Below are 22,841 nucleotides of genomic sequence, written 5' to 3'. Positions count from 1 at the left end.
AATCAATGAACCAAATTTGGTGTGTCTAAAATTAGCCCTATTGGTGGACAAAATACTGAAAGGAGGAACCATTCCACCCTTCAATCCCTTTTGGGGTCCTTAAAATAAAGGAGACTTTGAGAGGAAGCGAAGGGAGATAACTGCTGACTTGAAGGAAGGGAAGAAAAGAGCTTCATCATCATAGCTGCCACCCACAATGTCCCCTGGGATCAACTGTAAAATCATTGTGTCTTGGTCATCCTGATCCCAGGAAATGTCCTGACCAGACCAAGCCATAAGAGGGATCCATCTCCATTCATTGGCTCTGGCTGAATCCCAAACATCACCTGGTATGTGAAACTTTGTCCCCCCTTTCCCGAGTATGTTCTTTTCCTTCCCCACCTTATTTTTTCTCCTTCTGCTTTTTCATTCTATCTAATAAAAATCTGTTTCAGCCAGACAAGAATGTATATTTCACAACACTGCTGTAAGCAAGCCTCTAACCAAAAAGAGACAGCTAAAGACAATGCCTTCTAAACAGCCCAATGCTGGTATGAGTTTGCTAGGTCCTCAGGATGGCTGATAAGAGCATGTGCTGCACCTGTGTTTTTCCAGCAACAAGGATGCAACTAAACGTCAACACCAGAGATAGAAGCTGAGTTTTCTATATCTTTTCTGTTCTTTTCTCTCCCCTCTTGTGTGTGCGCGTCCCATTTTGTCTTTTAGGAAATGGAATTGGATTTTAAACAACAAAAACAGCAACAACTGCTCCATCCATTCCAACTAACTTCTCCTTTTTCAAAAAGGACACCTATCAACATCTTTGATACCATCTAAGAGACTGTCAAGGTTTTTTTTGTTTTTGTTTTTTTTCCTTTTAAAGACTCTTTCCAGCTAAAGGGAAAGGAACAAGGGATGTTGTTAAAATAAGCCTTACTTAATCCTTTACATTTTAAATGATTTAACTGTTTTTCTTCTTTTCCTTAATTTACTAAAAGATTAAAAGGATTTTGAATGGTGTTTGCCACGGGACTAAGCAGGCTGAGGTCTCTGTACCCGAAACCTTCTTTAAAACAATTTAAAATTGGACAATTTCAGAGTCACGTTAACACCTTTGATTCTTTGGGCACATATATTCCATCTAACTTAATACAATAGAATCCAGTAATGTTAGTTTGATTTTAGAGTTCAAAACTCACAATTAAATAGAGTAGAAATTAGACAAAGTAAGTTTGTATAGGCGTAGCCCAGATATGAAAGATACAGATAAATGATAGCTTTCTGATCACAGTACAGAGAAGAGCAATGGCTTCAGAGTCTAGTACTGTCAAACAGGCACTTTTCCTGAGCTCTACACTTCATTAAAAAGTAAAATAAAAGAACTAGTGTGCTCTTAAAAAAAGGAGAAACTAATATGCTAAACTTTTAGTAAAGCAAAGCTGGGAAAAATACATATATTGTTGAGAAACACATTCTGAGAAATTGAATGGGAAAGACTGAAAAGAAAATTAACAGAATTAATTGAAAATACACCATTAAGAAATAAACCTAACACAGAGAGAAAAAAGTAATGCAAATAAGCAGAAAAATAATACAGTTAATAAAAAGAGAAAGGCATATGAAGACATATATCAAACAGGGCTTTAATACATAAGATAGAAAAAACTAAAGTAAAACAATGTAATAAATAACCAAAACATCCAGAACTGGAGTTGAAAGGAGGAATGCAGAGAAATTAAAAATAAAAAGCTTAAGCCTGTAGTACTATTCTTTTTGGGAAAGATTCAAAGCTTTTTGAAGACTCCCATTGATTTCCAAAGGATTTTAGATTAGACTTTTAAATTTTAAAACCCCTGGGGGCAGGGATGTTGTCTTTTAGTTGTTTGTAAAGTGTCCCACACATATAAGATGTTTTATGAGTAAATAATAAATAATAATAATGAAGGCAGCAGTATGAGCTGGAGGTTGGGAAATGAGTCCCTGACCACAAGTGCTGTTAGATGATCATAACCATGATCCAGATAGAGAGAAGTTTTTGCATTAGTCCCTAAAAAATATAACAGCATCCTGAAAAAGCAACAAAAATTGAATAAACGTAAAAAACATAGGTTTACTGAAAAAAGTGTGCACTGAGCCATGATGATGATAAAGGTTATTATTACATGTCCTTTTTGAAGAATGGAACCTAATCAGAATTAAAATAAGGAAACTATTGTAAAAACTATATTTACTACTACATACCTGTGTGTTCATACTTATGTCTCAGTAGTGAACTGCTCTTCTGGAATATTTTGTCACATAAATCACAAGCATACATCCCATTTTCTGTCTTTCTCATCTTCTTCTTGGGTGGTGTTGAATCAGAATCATTTTGATCTTCCACATTTGAGACTCCTTCTGAGCTAGTATCTTGCCTTTCATCCTAAGAAAATTACAGAAACATGTTAAACCTAGTACAAATTCCACGGACAAGTAAGCAAGATTATAAATCATATCCTGAAATTTCATTTGTAATTTCACTTAATTTCAATAAATTGACTAACAATGCTGTTTTATTTAATATTTACATAGACAAGAAAACACTCTTTGTGACACTAACATTTCTCATCTATCACAACCAGAAGGCCTCAAAAACCAGTACTTAATAGAGCCACAGTGTTTGAGTTTCAAGATTTGGTTTCACGCCAAGCTTCAGAGGCGCACTGACACACCAAGTAAGAGCCGGATAAGGGACGGAAACAAGATTATAGAATGAAAAGATACATAAAAGGACATTGGGAATGTAGAAGACTAAGGATGTTTCTAACAGTTTTTTACATCATGTACACCATTTGCACCTAGATGTTTCACCCATTTTATGAAAATTAAAATTATGCTAAGAATGTTCAATTCTGTAAAACTGACTACTTTCCTTCCCATCATTCTTCTATGAATGTAATCTAAAGTAACTAGCCAGGGAATGCTAAAATTCCATGAACAAAACTGTATCTCTAATACCACAATACTGTAATTCTAGCCCCAGATGATTCACCCTCAAAAAGCATAAGCGCATCTTCTAATGGTATCAGCAAGTCACAAAAAAACACAAAAGCTATTAGTTGTATTAGATTAGATCAGTTTTCAAATCCAAATAAAATATGTATTAGCTACCTCAATATGCATGAGTGTAATATACAACATATAAACGCACACACACACACACACTCCTGGTTGCAGTCCAGACCCAGGCCGACCAGTTTCCAACTGTACAGAGAAGAGTTTACATTAAGTTTCATCATCCACTTACAAGGATTCAACCAAGAAAAGTTCTTATCCCTTGCACGTATCATTTTTTCATTCTGCTCTGTTCCTACTTAAGTAATATGTGTATGACTATCAGTGGGATTGATTCTGATCATACACACACACACGGAGGCAGAAACAGAGTAGAGTACATCAGTGACATGTGCAAGGGACAAGCACCTGCCCCATTTTCAACAGAAGTTTCATTTTAATTTTGTTTAAAGTTCCATTATGGTACAGGAAGAGTTCAGTTACCCACCAGATCAAAATAGTACTAGGGAGAGCTGACAGAGAGGGCAGAAAGAGGAGAGGGGTGTCAAGACATCCCACAAAGCCTTTTCATTTTGTTGGCAATAGAGAGCCAGCAAGATATATGAGCGTAGGTCTTACATTCTTTTTTAACCAGGGGTATTGGAAATCTTTAGTAAATAATATATCTACTATTTGGATTTAAAAATTGGTCTTAAAAATCTGACACAACTATTAGTTTCTCTGTGTTGCCCTACTGTGTAAGGGAATAGGTACAAAATTTAACCTGACTATTACAGAATAGACTCTTCAAAAAATCACATTAAGGAACTGAAAGCCACTTTGCAAATGACTGAATATAGGAAGGAACTGAGATACATAACATGCATGTGTGTATATATACATACATGCTTATATGTAAATACCTCTTGTATCAATCTGGACCCACACTTACCAGCCTGGCTTCACAGGAAAAAGTTTACAATAATTTCCATCACCCACTTATTATGGTGCAACCAAAATAAACATCAGCAGCAATTTAAACACTATTTTAGCCAATCTTGGCTTTTTTTTTTTCTTTTAACATTAAAATGGTTCTTAGTTTGGTAAAAATAATGATCTGAATTATGCCACGCTCTACATATAGTATGTACAGGAATAGACACAGGCTTATGTACCTGATTTCCATTAGGTTGGGTCTGTTTTGGCGGTGTTTCTTGAACTGCAGGGCTAACTGTAGTTGAATATGTATAAGCCACCTGAGGAATCAGAATGGTTTGCTTATTGGCAGCTAGAGCTCTTAAGCATGGAACACTGTTCTGGTCAGCAATGGCAACAATTGTTGGTAACTGGGCAGTGACTGTAGGTATAGCAATATTTATGGGGTTGGCACTTGGTGGGATTACATTTACAACAGGATCAGAGTCTGTAACACTGCTGTCCTTTTGTGGTTCTTTTTTTGCACAAGTCAAGTTCAAAGGTTCTTCTTGGACAGAATAAACACTGTTCTGGTAAACACTAGTTATGGTAGATCTTTCCAATAATTCTCCATGTTGCTTTGGTAGTGAAAGGTCAAGAGGTTCTACTTGTGGCTCTTCTGGTACACCCTCTGTTGTGTACACATAACCCTGTGAATTTCTTGATGAAGAGAGGTTTAGTGGTGATGGGGATGGCGTGCTACTTCGTGAACCATTCAGGGTCGATCCCACTGATAAAGTCTGAGACTTAATTATCTTGAGGGAGTTTTGTGAATTACTTGTGCTGTTGTGGGGTTCAATTGGCTTTGTAGGTTCTGATTGATTATCATTATCTGTAGGATTACTTAGCTTGCCCTGTTCAGGAGAAGATGGTCCAGAAGACGTTACAGAAATTTGCCCAGCTTGCATTTTTTCAAACCACTTTTTTACCACATCCAGCGGTAGGTTTACTGAATCTGCAATTTTTGATAGCTCTTCTGCACTTGGTTGTGCATTTAATGCATAATATGCTTTTAGAAGAGATAAAAGGTTTTTCAAAGGTGGCTGACCAGGAGATAAGTTGTTCTCCCCTGTATCTGATGGAACAGGGGATTCAGACTTCTCAGCTTCTGCTTCATTGAGCTGAGGAAGCTGAGTGGGATTTTTTGGATCATAGTGCTTTAATTCTTGAAGTGCATTAAGATCTCCTGGACAGTCATCACAAAGAAGGCAAGTGCTATCGTTGGTCTCTCCTTCAAAGTTCTTATCTTTTTCGGACTTCACTGTAAGATCTTCTGGTAATTTTTCACTTTTGCAACTGTTTGTGGGGACAGAATTTTCTTTTTTCAGATTTTGTGGAACAACCTGAAGTTGACTAGGCTGCTCCAAACTGTAGTTGATGATAATTTTGGTTGTCCCATCTTGATCAACCAAAGGAAGACTGATAGCTGAAATGAGGGAATGACCAGCTTGTTGTATGGATGCAGTGTTGATTGTTTCTTGTTCTTTGGATGCAAGATTAGTATGATTGTTTTCCAATACTTGCCTTATTACATTACCATCTACTGCCACTTTAAGTACATTTTGAATGTCACTTAAATTGATGCTTATGGGAGATACCAGACCTACTGTTGGTAGAACAACAGCTTGCACCACACCCTGAGGAGAACTGGTTGCCTGTAATGGGCTACCACCACTAAAAACCCCATTTTGCAAAGAGGTTGAACAGTTGATTCCTGAAGCAACTACTATGGGCTTGAATTCGTAATCCACAGGTTCAGTTTTAATTTGGTTAATGGGAAGTTGTTCTTGTAAAGGCTTGTTTTCTATCTTTTGCCGTATCTGTGGTCTCGCTGGGCTACCTGGTGATGCGGAAAGGGAAGGAGAGGAGCACTGAGACGTCTTGAGCCCTGACCGTGCTCGACCATTTACAGGCATCAAACCAATACATTTCTTACTGCTTATGTGTGAGCTATATGAACCAGAATGGGAAAAACGCTTCTTGCAGTTTGGGCATTCATATGGCTTCTCTCCTAAACAAAGATAAATGAGAGTCTATTAGGTTACAGTGCATCTCTATCACACTACAATAATGGGAAAACAATACCTCCCCTCTCAAAAAGTCCCAGACATTACTGTGATAACAAACCCTTTAAACTCAATTAAACAATATAGACAATTATGCCATTTATGTGCCTGATCAGGCATTCCTTCCATAAATTTCAGTGCAAGTTATGTGTACACTAGAAATAAAAGATCAGGCCCATATGGCCATGGTAAATTCTGGCATTTACCAAACCTTGGTATAAGTGTCCAAACCAACATATAAATGGCTTTATACTATATTGTAGACTTCATTAAACTCCACCAAAACAAAAACTTTGTTTCCATAATAGCTAATATAAAGTACTTCAGAAAGGGAAAAAGCAGGAGACTAAAACAATGACCAAAAAAAGGGCGGGGGGCATAAACAAAATATATGGTGATGTAAGGTCGTATTTTTTTTATTGCAGTAAGCACACATACACTACCTACATATCTACTCATAATTGTAATCAGTCAAATAGATACACCAAAGTAAAGGGAAATAGGACACACACAGAAGACATGCATATATCTGATGTCAGAGATAAATAGCAGTTGTAGAGCTTCCTTACAAGCTAGTCAACATGATGGTAAAGCCCAGAGGTAGCACTAACTTCTTAACATAGCTCTGCTGCTGAGGAAGAGGAGAAGAGTTGGTAGTTCTGAGTCAGAGCACAATCTCTTCCAACAACAGGCAGAGTTGGCATTGAGAGTGAGGAGATGAGACAAAGATGTTGTTGGGAGATGAAACAAAAGTGAGGCACAGAACATGCAGTGGGAGGATTAAAAACAGAGCTTTCTTAAATGCTACTTCTTTGGTTGGATGGCCAGGGCAGTAGAAAAGGAAAATGTGAAACCTTCATTTCTACTTTTTTTCTGTCTGTCTCCAATGGGTAAAGAAGAGGGGGAGGGGAGAAATTGAGAATTTTTTTAAATGACCAAAATTAACTTTCAGAATTTCATACAAAATGAAACACCAACTGCTGAGATGACAATCTACAACAATCTCAAGTACTATACCCTTCTTCCCTTGGAGCAGTATTTTATTGCTATTACCCTTGTATGGGGGTATACACAGGCACAACATAGTGGGTAGCAGTCATATTTATTAATTTTTATTACTGTAAATTATTTGTTTCCAGTAGGGGCTACAACATGCTAGGTGTTCTAGAAACATTCAGAAATAGGATATAATTGAAAAAGGTAAAGAAGCAAAGAATAGAGGAAAGGTGTACAACAAAGAAAAAGGGAAAGAGGTACAACTTACAAGTAAAGTTGTCAAGGCAAAGGCTGTCCACTTTTTTAAATGAAAAATTATATACATACACATAACATGCACAAAACACCCCCAAATTCCTTCCTGCCACCTTTGCTTTTACACATACCAGAACGCAACTGCTACAGCTGAAGTTTTGCTTAACTGTCTTAGTTAAAAGCCACTTTTGCAAACCCTCCTGAGTTGCAGTGTGAGCTCTTTGGTCACTCTTTTGAGCACTGGGGCCAGAATTCACCATATTTCCAAGAATAACATAAACTTTGTATTTTATATTTTAAACTTATAGTTACAAAATTGTTTTCACACTAAAGTCATACAAAATACACATGATAATATTAATTACAGATAACAAAACATGGAATATTTACCACTGTGAATTCGTAGGTGCTCCTTTAAGTGATGTTTGTATTTGAAAGCTTTTCCACATTCAGTGCACTTGAATTTTCGATTACCACTGGACTGAGTTACATGTCTCTGTAAGAGAAAATCTGAAATTCATTCAGAGTACAAAAGGAGTTCAAATGTAATGAACAACCAGCATAAGGTAAACCTCATATATTTCAAGTTTCAGCACAGAAGATGTAATTCAAAACTGAATACAGTCAATCATCACTTCAAGGCATTGAGGGTCATATGTGTTACTTATAAAAAAAAGAAACAGATTAGTGGTCTGGTTAGAAAACTGAGCCATATAAATCATTGGTGTAAATCTGATACAGTTAAAAAAAAGACATTGCTCTCTATCTTAATTTCAGGTAAGGGGGATACTGTCAGATTCCATGCCTAAGAAATTTAGTATGATATTCCCTTTTCTGTTTGTAAAAATCATCCAACAGATATGGGATACAAGACAAAGAAACATTAAAGCATTTACAGACAGTTTAAAATTTAATCTGTTGACTTGATTTTTCCATTTACATGCTTCCAGCTTTTATTGTTGGCCTTAGATTTTTTATGAAATGGCACCACACGATTGCTGAAGAATAGATGGTTCAGTAACAACAAAGGCACTCTCAGTCAGTTTATTCTCAAAACAAATGCAAAAAAACTATAATAAAATATATAGTATCAAATGTATTCCTCAAACACCTAATATTTAAATTTGTTAACAATTTTGCTGAAGCCATTAAACTAACTTTTTGCTATGTCTTGTCTTGTGAGAACACTTATTGCTAAGTATTTTAATCATTTTAGCCTTATTGCTACATTACAATTATTTTAAAGTAGTAGAGGCCAGGAAAGATAAGTTTAAATAAATACACCTTTATCTATTTTAGTATAAATAGTTTATATGTATACATTTATATATCTAAACACTGACCAAGTATATTTTTTTTGCAAGTACAGTCAGAGCTGCTTAATTCTCCCTATAGAGGCAAGAGAGAAAGGAAATTTTACTGCTAGAGCAAATTAAGTTAGTTTATTATATAAAAACATATTTATTTAAAATTAACTTTGCTGCAAAGACGTCTATGAAAAATTAGACCCATGATGTTCTCCCACCATTTGGATGCAGCTGTATATTTTTGCTAACAACTGTATAAGATATGCTATTTGAGGCTCCAGAAGCCTATTTTATACTTTATTGTTTCTCTCTAGAAATACTGGAAAGTGTTCAAAGGAGAGCCTCAAAAACGATTCAGGGGCTGGAATTAAGATGCTCAACTTCCTCATCTTACTGAAAGGAAGTTTGAGAGGTGATTGAATTATTGTGTATAGTTACTTACAAATGGAAAAGGTTTTTGATAGTGGTGGGCTTTTCAGTCTTGCCAATTAAGGTACAACAAGATCCAATGGCTGAAAATTAATAAAGTTGGATAAATTCAACCTTGAGATAAGATGCAATTTCCTAGAAGTGAGGATGATTAAATATTGGAACAGTGCGCCTGGGGAGGTGTTGGATTGGTCATTGCTTGGAATCTTTAAAATAAGATTAGGTATTTTTCTGCAGCCTGTGCATGTAGTAGGAGGTTTGGAGATTAGGCTGGATGGCTGTGGTAGTCTCATCCGGCCTTGGAATCTGTGAATCTATGACTCCTCCTTTTCAATCCCCTCCTTCATGGGCATTGCACCCGGCAGGCTCATAGCATTTGTAGTTCTGTATCATGATAATGGCTATAACCTATTTTAATTTCATGTTTCAGGGATACAGCTGGTCACCTGCGGGATCAGGAAGGAATTTTTTCACCAATGCACATTTTTATCTTTTTTTTTTTGCCTTCCTTTGAAACATCAGAGGTTGGCCAAGGCTAGTGACAAGAAACTGGCTGGGATGAGCCAGTAGTCTCAGGAGGTATTAGATGCTTTGCTTGGGTGTTTTACTCACATGCTCAGAGTATAATTTACCACCAAATTTGGATTTGGGAAGCAGTTTCCCCCCAGGTCAGATTGGTAGGGACCTTGGAGGTTTTTTTGCCTGCTTCTGTAGCACAGGGTGTGGATTGCCTACTAAGAATATCTGGACATGTCTCACTAATCAGTTCCCTGCCTGTGAAGGCCTTTGGCGTTGGTGGTACTTCAGTCTCTCCTGTTTTCTGCCTGTGGCATACAACAATTTAGTCTTCTGAGGGTTGAAATGCTTTAGTTTAACTGAAGTGATTCAGCTCAAAATAAGGATATATGGGTGAAATGTAATGGCCTGTGATATGCAGGACCGCAGACTAAATAGTCTAAAGGTCCATTCTGGCCTTAAACTCTATGCAACCGGGGAAGTTATTTGACTCTTGCTTCAATTTACAATGATTCTAAGGTAAAATATAGTTGTCATGGATATGAGCTGGCTTGCAATAACCTGATGTGATGCCCAAGCAGTGTGACCTTGCGGTCACTTGTGGACTGAAGACAAGCCTGGAAGCCAGGAGCACCCAATTCCTAATTCCAACTCTATCTCTGGTTCACTTTGTAGTATTCGGTAAATCATTTAATTTTTCTATGCCTGTACATGTAACAATTGTTATTTAGCTGTCAGAGTGTTATGAAGATTAACTAGTTAGCACTTTTATAGTACATTATATATTCAAAGTGTTGTACACACGTTGAGTATCATTGTAGGCATTTTTAAAGCTTCTCATTTGATGGCCCATGCCTCCAAGATGTTCATCTCCGTGTTTGCTGCATCTATAAATTTGTATTTGGTAACCATTCGTCATTTAGGATTTTATTTCGGAGTACGGAAAGAAGTCCATAACTTAGAAGGCATACAGGATTATGTATTGTGGGAAAAAAAGATTGAACAAACAGCAAAATAAGGTTTAATTATGGAAATGCTGTTGTGATTCCAAAGTTAAGACTGAGTGGAGTTGTGCATTAAAAGCAGAGATTAAGCCACTTTGGTAAGCGTGAAGGATACAACCTCGCCTCTCAAAAATTACAGCACTTACTTTCTGAATATGCAATGAATTTTCTGAGCAAATAATTAACTCCAGAGTTAAAATGTAATTTTTAAAATGGATCCTTTAAAAATTTAGCAATTTATGTCAGATTAGATAATATGGGACAAAAATAAAAAGGAATAAAGCAGACTTTTCAAACTTCTCTTATAGTTAAAACTCACTGAAATCTGCATAAACTATATTTGAAGTCTTATTATAAAGAATTAATGGTAATGTTTCCATCATTCTTTCTGAATGAATGTTTCCTCTTCAACAGAGACTGATGAATAATGTTCTGCAGAATATTCTATTTTATGAAGAACTGCCTACTTTCAAAATGACTATCATCTCCCATTATTCTCAGTGGAAGTGAAGCTAAACTTCCCTCAGGGAACATGGTAGCCTGACTGTATGGAGACAGTATCTCTTCCCTTAGGGCAGCTTGACTTCACTCTCTTGGAAAAAATGGGAGGCAGTGGGCATTTTGAAAGGGGTGGTGGAGAACAACTTTTCCCCCCTGAGGGAACCTGAGGCCTCACTCCCATTAAGAACAGCAAAAAAAGAGCAGTTATTCTGAAAGAGGGCAGTTCTTTGGGGAATCCTCTGAAGAAGAAGAAATTGTTACTTACTGTAACTGTGGTTCTTCAAGATGTGATGCAGACATGTATTCCAAGTAATTCTGTGCTCACCCCATGTGCCAGAACCAGAGATTCTTGCCTAGCAGTACCTGTAGAGGCACAGCACTCATGCCTCGTGCCTGTAGCCCCTCCCCTGGGCCATCCTGTAAATATCCAATATGGACATGTCATTGAGGAAAGCCACTGACGTTGCCTGTGTTCTCATCAAATGTGCCTGTACCTGCTGAGGTACCTGCTGACACTATCTCATAAGCAATCTTGATGCAATAAGTTATCCATTTAGAGACAGTCTGGACAGAGACCGCTGGTCCCTTCATATGGTCAGTATACGATACAAACAGGTGAGGCAAAACACAAAACAGTTCCGTTCTGCTCAGGTAGAAGGCTAGACAGCATTTAATGCCTAGTGTATGGAGGTGTAGCTCCTCTAGAAGGAATGCGGCTTGGGGAAAAATACAGGCAAATACACCGCCTGATTCAAATGAAACTGAAAGACACCTTGGATACAAACTTTGGGTGTGGCTGAAGCGTCACCTTGTCCCTAGAGAACTGTGTTTAAGCAGGCCCAGTCATCAGGGCCTGCAACTCTCTCACCCTCCAGGCAAAGGTAATGGCTATCAAGAACGCAGTTTTCTGAGACAGGAGTGGCAGCGGACAAGAAGCCAGGGGCTCAAATGGAGGCCCCTTTAGAGTTGCTAAAACCTTGTTCAGGTCCCCTCTTGGACTGGAGGATGCAAATGGAAGAGTCCTTTCAAAAATCTCATCACCATGGCATAGGAGAAAACAGTTTTCCCTTGGATAGATGTAAGAAATGCCAACATCTCACTCTCAAATGCACTCTCAGAGAACTGAGTGCTAGGCACAAGTCCTGAAGGTGTAACAGGTAGTCAAGATGTTCTGGATGGAAGCCTCCACTGGATGGGTCCCACGGGGAAAACCTCTTCTACTTTGCTAAGTAGGCTGTTCTAATGGAAGGCTTCTCACTATTAAGTAGGACCAGTTGAACAATCTCCAAGTAATGTCCTTCTTGCTCGTTCAGCCATGCAGCAGCCATGCCGTGAGGTGCAGGGAGCTGGTTGCTAGATGCAGGGTTTGGCTGCGGTTCTGTATGAGGAAGTCAGGGAGGAGAGGAAGTGGCATGGCAGGTTGAACTGACAGAGTGAGGCGATCCAAGAACCAGTGCTGTCTTGGCCACGTTGGGGCAATCAGGATGAGTCTGGTTCTATCCGCCTTGAATTTGGTGATGACTTGTGGAAGGACTGGGATAGGAGGGAATGCATACAGTACAGCTGACTTCCAGCTGCAGTGGAAAGCATCAGAGAGGAAGTCAGAGCTGAGCCCCTCCAGAGAGCAGAATAGGAGACACTTCCTGTTTTCCCTTGTTGCAAACAGGTTGATTGTGGGAATGTCCCACACTGCGAACACCATCTGAAGGATGTCTTTAGAGTCCACTTATGGTTTGGAGAGAAAGCCTGCTGAGATGATCCGCAAGATGGTTTTGGACCCCTGGTAAGTGGACAGCTATCAGGGTGATGTCCTCTTTGATACAGAACTGCCACAGGTTAATTGCCTCCAGGCAGAGTGCTCTGGAGTGAGCCCCCCCTTGTTTCTTCACATAGTACATTGTGGTGGTATTGTTCAAGAATATATGAACCACTTAATGCTTATTTGGTCCTGGAAGGCACGTGTAGAATGTGATATGTAGAATGTATATTTTAGGTGTTGGGACATATGAAAAGATGTCTGCTTGTCTGGCAAAGAAAGAGAACAGCCAGATAAAAAGCTGAGCCAGCTATCTGATCAGGTAAAGAGCTGAGTTAGCAAACCAGTCTTACTGCTAGGCAGAAAAAGTGTTTCTACAATATATAATGGATAACATTGTAATGGTGTATTTAAGGCAAGCACCTGAATGTGTGGGCACACTTGCATTTAACTATATGCTATGCCCTCTTTTGTTGGATTGACCACTCCCTGAAGCAGCAAATAAACAACATACTTCTTCAGCTCAACAGTCTGTCTGTGAACCTGTACATTCTGGGTGGCAGGAAAGAACTAGTCAACAGCATGGCATGTATTGTGGATGGCCCAAAACTCCAATATGTTGATATAGAGTAAAGTCTCCTGTTCCAAACACAGATTTTGCACCCACAGCAAGTCTAGATGCGCTCCCCAACCCAGAAGGTAACCACTGACATGGTCAGTGAAGGCTGAACAAAGGGGATGCCTTGGCAGACACTGTATGGGAGCTCCAAGACTGACGGAAGAAGGCAAACCAACATGTCTAGAGAGTGTAAGGCAAGGCACTAAACCATCCTGAGCCAAACTGGAGAGGACAAAGGCAAAACCTGGCAAGATAGACCACCTGGGTACAAGCAGATATTTGTCCCAACAAGCTCAGGCACACATGGACTGTGTGAATGGTTGTGATTGCAAACTGAGGCAAAGCTGTCAAATGGCCTGGAAGCGGCGAGTCGGCAGAAATACTCTTGACTTTGCAGACTCTAACTGGGCCCCAATGAACTATATTTGCTGGGCAGGGGCAAGGTTGCCTTGAAGGTGTTTAGAATGGAGTTCCAAATGGTTGATTAAGCGTAGCATGATGTTGACATAGGTGAGCATGTCCTCTCTGGAGCTGCCCTTCATCAAGGTAGGGGAAGATATGGATTCCCTTCTTCCTGAGATATGCCATGACCACCACCATGCATTTGGTGAAGACCAGAGGAGCAGAAGAGAGGCTAAACAAGAAAACCGCATACTGAAAGTGGTGGTCTCCTACCATGAAGCGAAGATACATTCTGTGATTGGCAGAATGGCCAAATGAAAGTAGGCATCTTGAAGGTCCAGAGCAGCAAAACAGACATTCTAAGAAAAAGCAGGGAGGGTAGCTGATAGAGTGAGCATGTGGAACCTCATGTATTTGATTAACTTGTTGAGTCTACAGAGGTTGAAGATAGGCCTCATCTAGCCGTTGGATTTTGGTATCAGAAATATTGGGAGTAGAACCTTCGACTGCAGTGTTCTTGCAGAACCACCTCCAGCATTTCCAAGAGAGCTGACCTGTTCAAATAGTATCTTATAAAGGGTTCCTGAAGAGGAATTGGAAGGGTTGTGTGTGAAGAGGCATTATAGAGAGGTGTAGCCCCATCTGACAGTGTCTAGGACCAAGCTGTTGGATATTTTCAAGACCCTAGCATTGTAAAAGTGAGCCACCTTGTGTCCAAAGGAAGAGGGGGAAGCCAGGGGAGGAAGAACAACTGGAACAGTGCTCAGGACCAATGAGTCAAAATGGGTGTTTAACAGGCGCAAAAGGAGGTTGTGCAGAGTGGCTGGGTCCCGAGCTTGAGTGACGTCTCTGTGCAGGTGGCATATATACCCCCCCGAGACCTTAAATTAGCCCTTGAATCTTTGAAGGAATACAGAGTTTCTTCAGTCTTGTCTGAAAGCAAGGTTGAGCCATCGAATGACAAGTCTTTAATTGCTTGTTGGCATCCAGCTCAATCCTAGAGTTCTGGAATCAGGAAGCCTTTCTTATAGTAACTGCAAAGGCCACAGTCTGCCACATCAAGAGCAGATTGCAACCATGTTTTTGACACCAAGCTGCCCTCAGTAACAAACAAATGAATTCATCCGTGGAGGCCTTGGGCAAGTGTTCCTCAAACATGGCCATAATCGACCAGTTGAGGAAGTCATATTTGGCCAGCAGGGCTTGCTGGTTTGCAATTCTCATCTGAAGTGATGATGACGTGTATATCCTCCTGCCTAGAACATCTAGGTGCTTCAAGTCTCTGTCTTTGGGGGAGGACTTGAATATACTCTGCTGGGCCCTGTCATTCATTGCTGTGATGAGGGAGTTTGGGGCCAGATGGGAATAAAATCCCTCATATCCCTGTACCAGTACTGTCTCCAGTACTGTATCCATACCAACCCCTGGAAGGGGTGCTTCGTGATGAGGTGCCGAGACTTCAGCAGCATGCTCCAACTGGGGGCCATTGTGGGTGCCAGCCTTGCAAAGTCCTGGGCCAGCAGCAAGGATGGGACTGAAAGGCAGAATAGACCTGCCACAGTCTGGTCCGTTGACGCCACTGACCCTGTCGGTACCGGCATCATTCCTGCTGATACAGAACTCAATAGACGCCCGGAGGCTGGAATGGGAGTTGACAGTATGCAGTGTCTGCCCTCCCTCCTTTGTACCAAGGGAAGGTCAGAAGCACCCGTGCCATCCCGCGAGCCAGAGCTGGCCCTGTTCCGGTCCATGCTTTTCTTAAGGAAGGCAGAGGAGTTGCCCTGGGACCTGGAGCACTCCTGATCAGTCTTATGCAACCTCTTCTTTGGCACAGATTATGGAGAATGATTCCTGTGCCTCTTCATGAGGTAGCAGCACTTTCCAAGCTGGAGGGTGATCTGGAGCCCTAGGAAGGCTTTGGTACCAGATCAGGCCTCTTGGCCTGCTCAAGCAGATGCTACTTAAGGCAAAGGTACCACGCAACCTGAGTCCTCTTATTGAACCATTTACATACTGAACAGCACTCCTCAAGGTGGGTTTCGCCAAGGCATAGCAAGCACCATGTGTGGGGGTCGCTGTGAGGAACTGACACTCTACACGAAGGACAATGCTTGAATCCCAGAAAGTGCATCACTGGGGAGCACTAACACTATACTTTACACTATAATTTTTAACTAACACTACTGCTAACTAACTATGAACTACATATACAACAAAATTAGGCTAAGATATAAATTTGTGAGATTGTGAAGCAACAACCGCACAGATATCCGACTCCAGCTGACAGGCAGTGAGGAGGAACTGAGGGGGGTCCCGGAGGAGCTGCCTCATACAGCCTGGGAAGGGGCTACAGGCACAAGATGCGATCTCCGCCCCTCTGTGGGTGCTGCTAAGCAAGTCTCCAGCTTAGGCACGCAGAACCTACTTAAAATACAGGTCTGCATCTTCTTGAAGAATATTATTTTTAGCCTTTGCTGGTTTAAGACTGCAATTGATAGCAGGAGCGCTGCCTCCTCCCTTCCCCCACAAGCCAGATCCGGGACATGGTAAGAGCTGCCCAGGGAGCCCAGACTACTGGGGGAAGCCCCAGACACTGCACCTGCCTTGGGTGGGGACCTGTGGTGCTCGACTGCAGTCCCCAGCCCATGTCCCCACCTCTGGGGTGCACCACCCAAGACAGGTGGAGGATCTGGGGCTCCCCATAGTGACCTGGTGGCTCTTACCATATCCCAGATCTGGCTTGGCAAGGGGGCGTAGCCTTGGGGGGTTGGATCCTGTGGTGGTGGGGGGGCTAAGCCCCCCCCCACCGGGAAGAGGCTGGCGCTAGAAGCAGGGGCTACACTTTGCGGCAGGGGAGATGATCACATTAACAGCTCCCTCACTGTGAAGCACAGCGCCTACCTGAGGCTACTATACCCATGTTAAAAAATGGGTGGGCATGACCCCCTGGTTCCCGCACCCCTGACTGATAGTCTACGTTGGCATGCAACTATCAAAAGTATAGTTAAGGGCCTGCTGCTGGCCACTACCATGGCCCTTAGGGACCAAAACACCTTTAGAGCTTGGTGGGTTCCCTTATCTCATACTAGGACGTTGAAACTCAGTAGCGAGAATCCTGCAAGATGATATCTGTAGAAAATCAGAATTACAAGTAAATGATTTTCCCATGCACCCAGTCTAGATAAATTCTTTAAGAACTCTTCATGTGCCTTCCCTCTGTTGTGTCCATAGCACTATATAATTACAAAAAATGGCTATCGGTCATTCACAAATCATTAATACAGAGCAAAACTAAAATGTCCTTAAGAAAATGTCACAGTGAACCCCAACATATTTTTTCGTATTCCGGCATTTTTCCACCTTACCTAGTACTTGACATACAAAAACACAATGGCATAACTATATCATCTGTGTTCATTCCTTCTATTTACAGAATTATTACAAATATATTTTCCTGATATGTAAATAGCTAGAACAAAATTATCTAAATGATCAGTATAAAAGTTTAGGCCCTTACAGGAAAAAGAAAAAACTTTAAACTGATCAATTTTTTAGGCAGCAGCTAATTAAGAATCACAGTAAGGTAGTCCATATTTTCACAACAAATTATTCTCCCACTATACAAATTATATAACGTTATTTACAGACAGGAATTTATTTTTGAAAGATATGTCAGTTTCAGGTGCACTTGCACCTTTGATCAGAGATTTTTGGTAGCAGTGCCCATTTCAGCACATGCATATGCCCCATACATCCTTGTGCCATGTGCTTTGGTTATATGAGGCTGCGCGGGTAAGCCGCCTTCAGTTTCTTCACCAACACAAAGGTAGACTCCAAAGCAGAGAGGAAGGAGGGCAAGTTGCGGGGCACTCACAGAGAGACACACATCTCGAAGAACTCCAGTTACTGCACAAGGTAAGTAACTTCTCCTTCTTCTTTGAGTACTGTCCCTGTGACTGCTCCACTTCAGGTGACTCCCAAGCAGAATCCCTATTAAGGAGGTGGTTGGTTCAGAGCAGAGTCCAATACAGAAGAGAGAACTGCACTGGCTACAGCAGCATCTGATGTTGCTGCAGGTATAAAAGTGTAATTATTAGAAAAAATATGAACAGATGACCAAGGTGCTGCTCTACAGATATCTGCAAGTGGTATATCCTTAAGTGAGGTATATAAGTAGATAGTGCTCTTTTGGAATGTTCTATCACTCTCAAAGGGAGTTGAACACAAGTTCTGTCATAACAAATCTTAATATAACCAGAGATCCATTTTGATAATCTCTGTTTCAAAATTATGAAGCCCTTGTTTCTGTCAACAATGGATACAAATAGTCAAGTGGATCTTCTAACTGATTTGGTCCTATCTAGGTGGAAGGTTAATGCCCTCTTGACATCTAGGATAAGGAACATGGCTTTTTGAGTAGTCCAGTGTGGTTTTGGGGAAAAAACTTGGAGATGAATGGTTTGATTAATATGAAATTCTGAGGACATCTTAGGTAAAAATCTTGGATGTGCCTATAGTAACACTTTCTCTCTGGTGAATATTGTAACTAGGCAGTCTGCTGGTTAGGTCCTCAATTCTCCCACCCTTCGAGCAGAATTGATTGCAACTGAGAAGGCTGTCTTCATTGATAAATCTAATAAACAACATGTAGCTAGTGGCTAGTTGTTTCATAAGCCAATTAAGTACTAGGTACAAGTTCCAGCTCAGAGTGGGATATATCATTTGTCAGGAGAAATTTGACTTGCTGTACTTGGGTAAGCAAAGAGTGCAAAACCCCTTATGGCTGTGTCAAAGGCTGTTATTGCTGCTAATGGAATTGATAGAAAGACCCAACATTTTCAGTTCCAGTAGATAATCCAATACCCATGGGAAGAAGAGCGTGAGTTGCTAAAATCTGATGACTATTACACCAAAGAGAATATCATTTCTGGAGATAAGTATTTCTTGTAGATTCTTTTCTACCATTTAGTAAAATGTATGGTACCTCTGACAAACAGGATATCTCTATTCCCAAGAACCATTGAGGAACCATGCTTGGAGTCTCAGAATGCGCAAATTGGGTGAAGTGTTCAACTGGCATCCTGGGTCAGTAGATGAGGACAAATTGGAAGCCTCCATGAAGGGCGAGAGGTGAGTCTGATCAAATAGAGATACCAGACCTGTCTTGGCCACGTGCAAGCAATTTGACTCTAGCTCAATCTTGTTGAGAACCTTAAACAGTAATAATGTCGTGGATATGCATAGAGAAGTCCTTTCATCCATGAGATAAGGAATGCGTCTCCTATGGATCAATACCCTCTCCCTATCCAGATCAATATCTGATGCACCTTGCATTGGCTGCCGGGGCAAACAGAATGAACTTTGGGACCTCCCAGACTAAGAATATTTTGTGGAGGATCTAGAGTTCAGTTCTCATTTGTAATTTAGAAAGAAATATCTGTTGAGGTTGTCTGCCATGGTGTTCTGAATACTGGAGAGGTAAGAAGCTCAGATGACTATGTGGTTAGCTATACACCAATTCCAGAATTTTATCTCTTTGACTCAGAGAGGTGGGGAACTTGTGCCTCCCTTATGGTTGGTAGAATGCATGCCACATAGTCTGTCATTATTTTTACTGAATTTGATTTGACTTGCGGTAGAAAGTGTAGGCAAACATTTTTGATGGCTCTCAATTCCAAAAGATTGATGTGGAGCAGCTTCTGTTGTAGTGACCATTTTTCCTGTATCTTGTGAGGCCCCAGATGTGGCCTCTCCACCCCACAAAAGTGAAGTGTCTGATGTTATTACTAAGGTAAAGGGAAGTCTGCAACAGAACAGAACATCAGTTGAATGATTGTAGAAACCATGGGGGAACTGACAGTAACCTGCCTAGATTGTGTTTGCTTGGTTCGTAAACAGTTCAAAGGCATCCCTTATAGACCTCGGAGGTGTAGTTTGTCATGCTGCACTATAAAGATGTGAGCTGACGTGTGTCCCAGCAGTTGAAGAGAATCTCTTCGAGTACTTGAGGACTCTCCTGAATCTCTCGCTAGTGTGAGAAATCTGTTGGATAATAGGTATGCTCTGCCTGTCATTGCATCCAGGGAAGCTCCTATGAAATCTAGATGTTATAGTGGAGTCAAAACAGACCTTTTGAGGTTGATTTGAAGGCCCAGGCTGTGAAATGGGAAACATGTGACCTTTACTGATATCAACACTTCCTGATGCAATCTGCCCTGATCAACCAATTGGCTAGGCACAGAAAAACATTTATACCCAAAGAACATATGTGAGCAGCAACTACTGCCATAATCTTTTAAAATACCCTTTGTGCAGAAGAGAGCACTCTGTATTGATAGTACTCATTGATTATTAGAAAACGAAGAAACCTCTTCTGTGAAGAGTGACTAGGACATGAAAATATGTGTCTTGTAGGTTGGGAATCGTGAACCTACCTCCTATTTCTAATGAAGGAATTATTGGTGCAAGGGTCACCATCCTATATTTTTGTCTCTACATATTTCTTTAGAGAGCTGAGGTCTAAAATTGGCCTCCATCCTTTTTAGGAATCACCTCTTGCTCTACCAAGTGATTGAGAGAGATGTCCCTGAAGAGGGATGGGGATAGGGAATGCATCCTGAAAATGGACGGGCAGCATCCAAAAGGGAGAGGAGGGGAGAAAGATGTTGCAGCTGTAAGACCTTGTTGATTGGCTGGCTGACTAAGCCATCAACACTGTCACTTGAAGGACATAGAGGCTGTGAAGATGTAGTTGAAGGTTGTTTCTTTTTTTGAGTATCTTGGTCTCTTGGCCAGGGGTTCAGAGGATTTCTGATATACTAAATATGGGGCTGGGTGTGCTCTTTGTGCCATCTGAGACCTACTAAATCTCCTGAGGGGTAGCCATGTTAGTCTGTATACAGCAAAAACAACGAGAGTCCTGTAGCGCCTTAAAGACTAACAAATTTCTGCAGGCATAAACTTTCATGGGCTGCAACCCACTTCATCAGATGCATGAAGTGGAAACCACAGACGGGAGGTATATATATACATCCAAGGGTGAGAAACGTAACAATGGGGAGGGCAAGTGCTAACAAAGTCAGTTCAGTTAGGGTAGATGAGGCCTATTCATAACCGTGGATTAGAAGGTGAGAATGTGTGAACAGTGACAATTATTTCTTGTAATGAGATAACCATTCCAAGTCCCTATTCAGACCCAATCTGAAAGCTTATGCCCGCAGAAATTTGTTAGTCTTTAAGGTGCTACAGGACTCTCGTTGTTTTTACTAAATCTCCTGTTATTTACAGGAGTGTAAATCTCTAGGGATCGCAGTGTGGCTACTCAGTGCTTTAAAGTGTGGAGAGATGTATCTGTCAAGTTTGCAAAGAGCTTGTGACTGTGAAAGGGGAGGTCTTTGACAGTACTCTGATCCTCTCTTGGAAAGTCTGATAACTGTATCCAAGACACTCTTCTCATGTCCACTGCAGTGGAAACAGACCATGCTGCAATATCTGCCATATCCAAAGAGGCCTGGAGTGAAATCTTTGCCAGGAGCCTCTTGTATAATTGACTTAAACTGCTCAATGAAAGAACTAAATTTGTTAGAATTTAGATAGTTGTATTTGGCCATGAGTGTCTGATGGTTTGCTATCCTGAACTGAAGTGTGGCTGAAGTGTAGGATTTACAAACAAAAAGATCAAACCTCTTGTGATCCTTACTGTATGGGGTGGACTTTGAGTTATGTTGTCTGCCTTGTTCATTAATGGCCTCCACAGGAATCTGGAGCTGGATGAGAAAATATCTGGAACATAATTCTTTTTATCCACATTCTTGCAGGTAGGCAATGTGATAGCAGGGGTTTGACAAAGGGTCTTTGAGGGCTTCTTAAGAGTTTCCTTGACTGGAATGGCAATCTTCACAGATATTAAAGTGTGTAAAATATCTAGGAGTTTATGCTGGGACTCCTGAACTTCCTGTAAGGGAATCTGCAGTATGTCAACCATCTGCTTCATCAGATCCTAAAATTGCCTGAAGTCATCTGCCATAGAAGGTGGTGGAGACATGACAACTTCATCAGGAGATTAGGAGGATATATTAGTAAGAGGTGTCACCTCTTTATCAGCCTTACCTCTTTCTCCTCAAACATCTCTTCCTCTGGCATAGGTATTGGTAAAGAGGGTTGAAGAGAATAGGCTCTTCTCTGTTCTCTCTGGTGTTGCAAGCTATAGAATGCCCACGTATCCCAGCAAGGTCTCTAAGGGGGTCCAATAGCATAGGTAGAAGCAGTCATTTCTGTTCCTGCCATGTGGGTATCATTTGAGGTCTACCCTCCTATATCAGAATAGAAGGAGAGCAATGTGTCCTAGAATAGGTATGGGAAGTCTGCTGCCAAGTCTCCACTCTATGCTGGGCTGCCACCCAGACTCCTGGCTAGGGCTGCTGTTCCCAGTACAGAGCCCAGTTGCTCCCTCAGGCTCTCGGTTCCCCACTGGGAGCATGGCAGCTGCCCGGACTCCAGGAGTGAATCTCTCTGCTAAAGGCTCCCTGTGGGGAGCTGTGAGGAGCTGAGAGCCCTGGCTTTCAGACCCCCACACTGCCCCTCTTCAATCACTGGAAGCACTCCTGGTGAAGAGGTGCACCACCAACAGATGGAGTAATTTACTGTGGTGGCTGTAAGTCGACCTAAGCTAGATCAATTTAAGATTGTAGTGTAGACATGCCCAGAGACTGAGACATCCTCCTCTGGTCAGCCATAAATTCAGCCATAGAAGAAAAGTATCCAAAATGTGAAGTCTGTAATAAATGTGGGAAAAAGAATGCAAAAAGCCTTCTGAAATCTCTAGAGATTCCTGAATGCACCTGGTCCAAGGCTGGCACAGATCTGTTTCAAGTGAACGGAACAGTTTGCCTCTTGACAGATTACTGATGAGTTTTTGTTTTTTAGTTTTAAATGAGGTTTGCACAATACATCATATAGTAATGTAATAGTATAGTAAATTGCAGTTTGCTCACTGAGGGATTC

The 22,841-nt window shown here is 41.0% G+C and overlaps 1 protein-coding gene across 2 annotated transcripts in view; it reads right to left on the bottom strand.

Moving 5' to 3' along the window:
• ZEB1 (zinc finger E-box binding homeobox 1) overlaps positions 1 to 22,841 on the bottom strand; it is a 199,483-nt gene that overhangs the window by 4,668 nt on the left and 171,974 nt on the right. For both annotated transcript variants that reach the window (XM_067542592.1, XM_067542593.1), the window contains exons 6-8: positions 7,695 to 7,800; positions 4,188 to 5,998; positions 2,221 to 2,401 (exon numbers count right to left, since the gene is read on the bottom strand). In XM_067542592.1, coding sequence (XP_067398693.1) covers positions 2,221 to 2,401; positions 4,188 to 5,998; positions 7,695 to 7,800 — 2,098 coding nt within the window. The remainder of the gene's footprint in view (positions 1 to 2,220; positions 2,402 to 4,187; positions 5,999 to 7,694; positions 7,801 to 22,841) is intronic.

Source organism: Emydura macquarii, unplaced genomic scaffold, assembly GCF_026122565.2.
Source record: "Emydura macquarii macquarii isolate MOO-44397 ecotype Brisbane River unplaced genomic scaffold, CSIRO-AGI_Emac_v2 contig_719, whole genome shotgun sequence".
In the NCBI taxonomy this organism is placed as follows: domain Eukaryota; kingdom Metazoa; phylum Chordata; order Testudines; family Chelidae; genus Emydura; species Emydura macquarii.
Note: the sequence above shows the minus strand (reverse complement) of the source record. Positions and strands in the feature narration are given on the sequence as shown.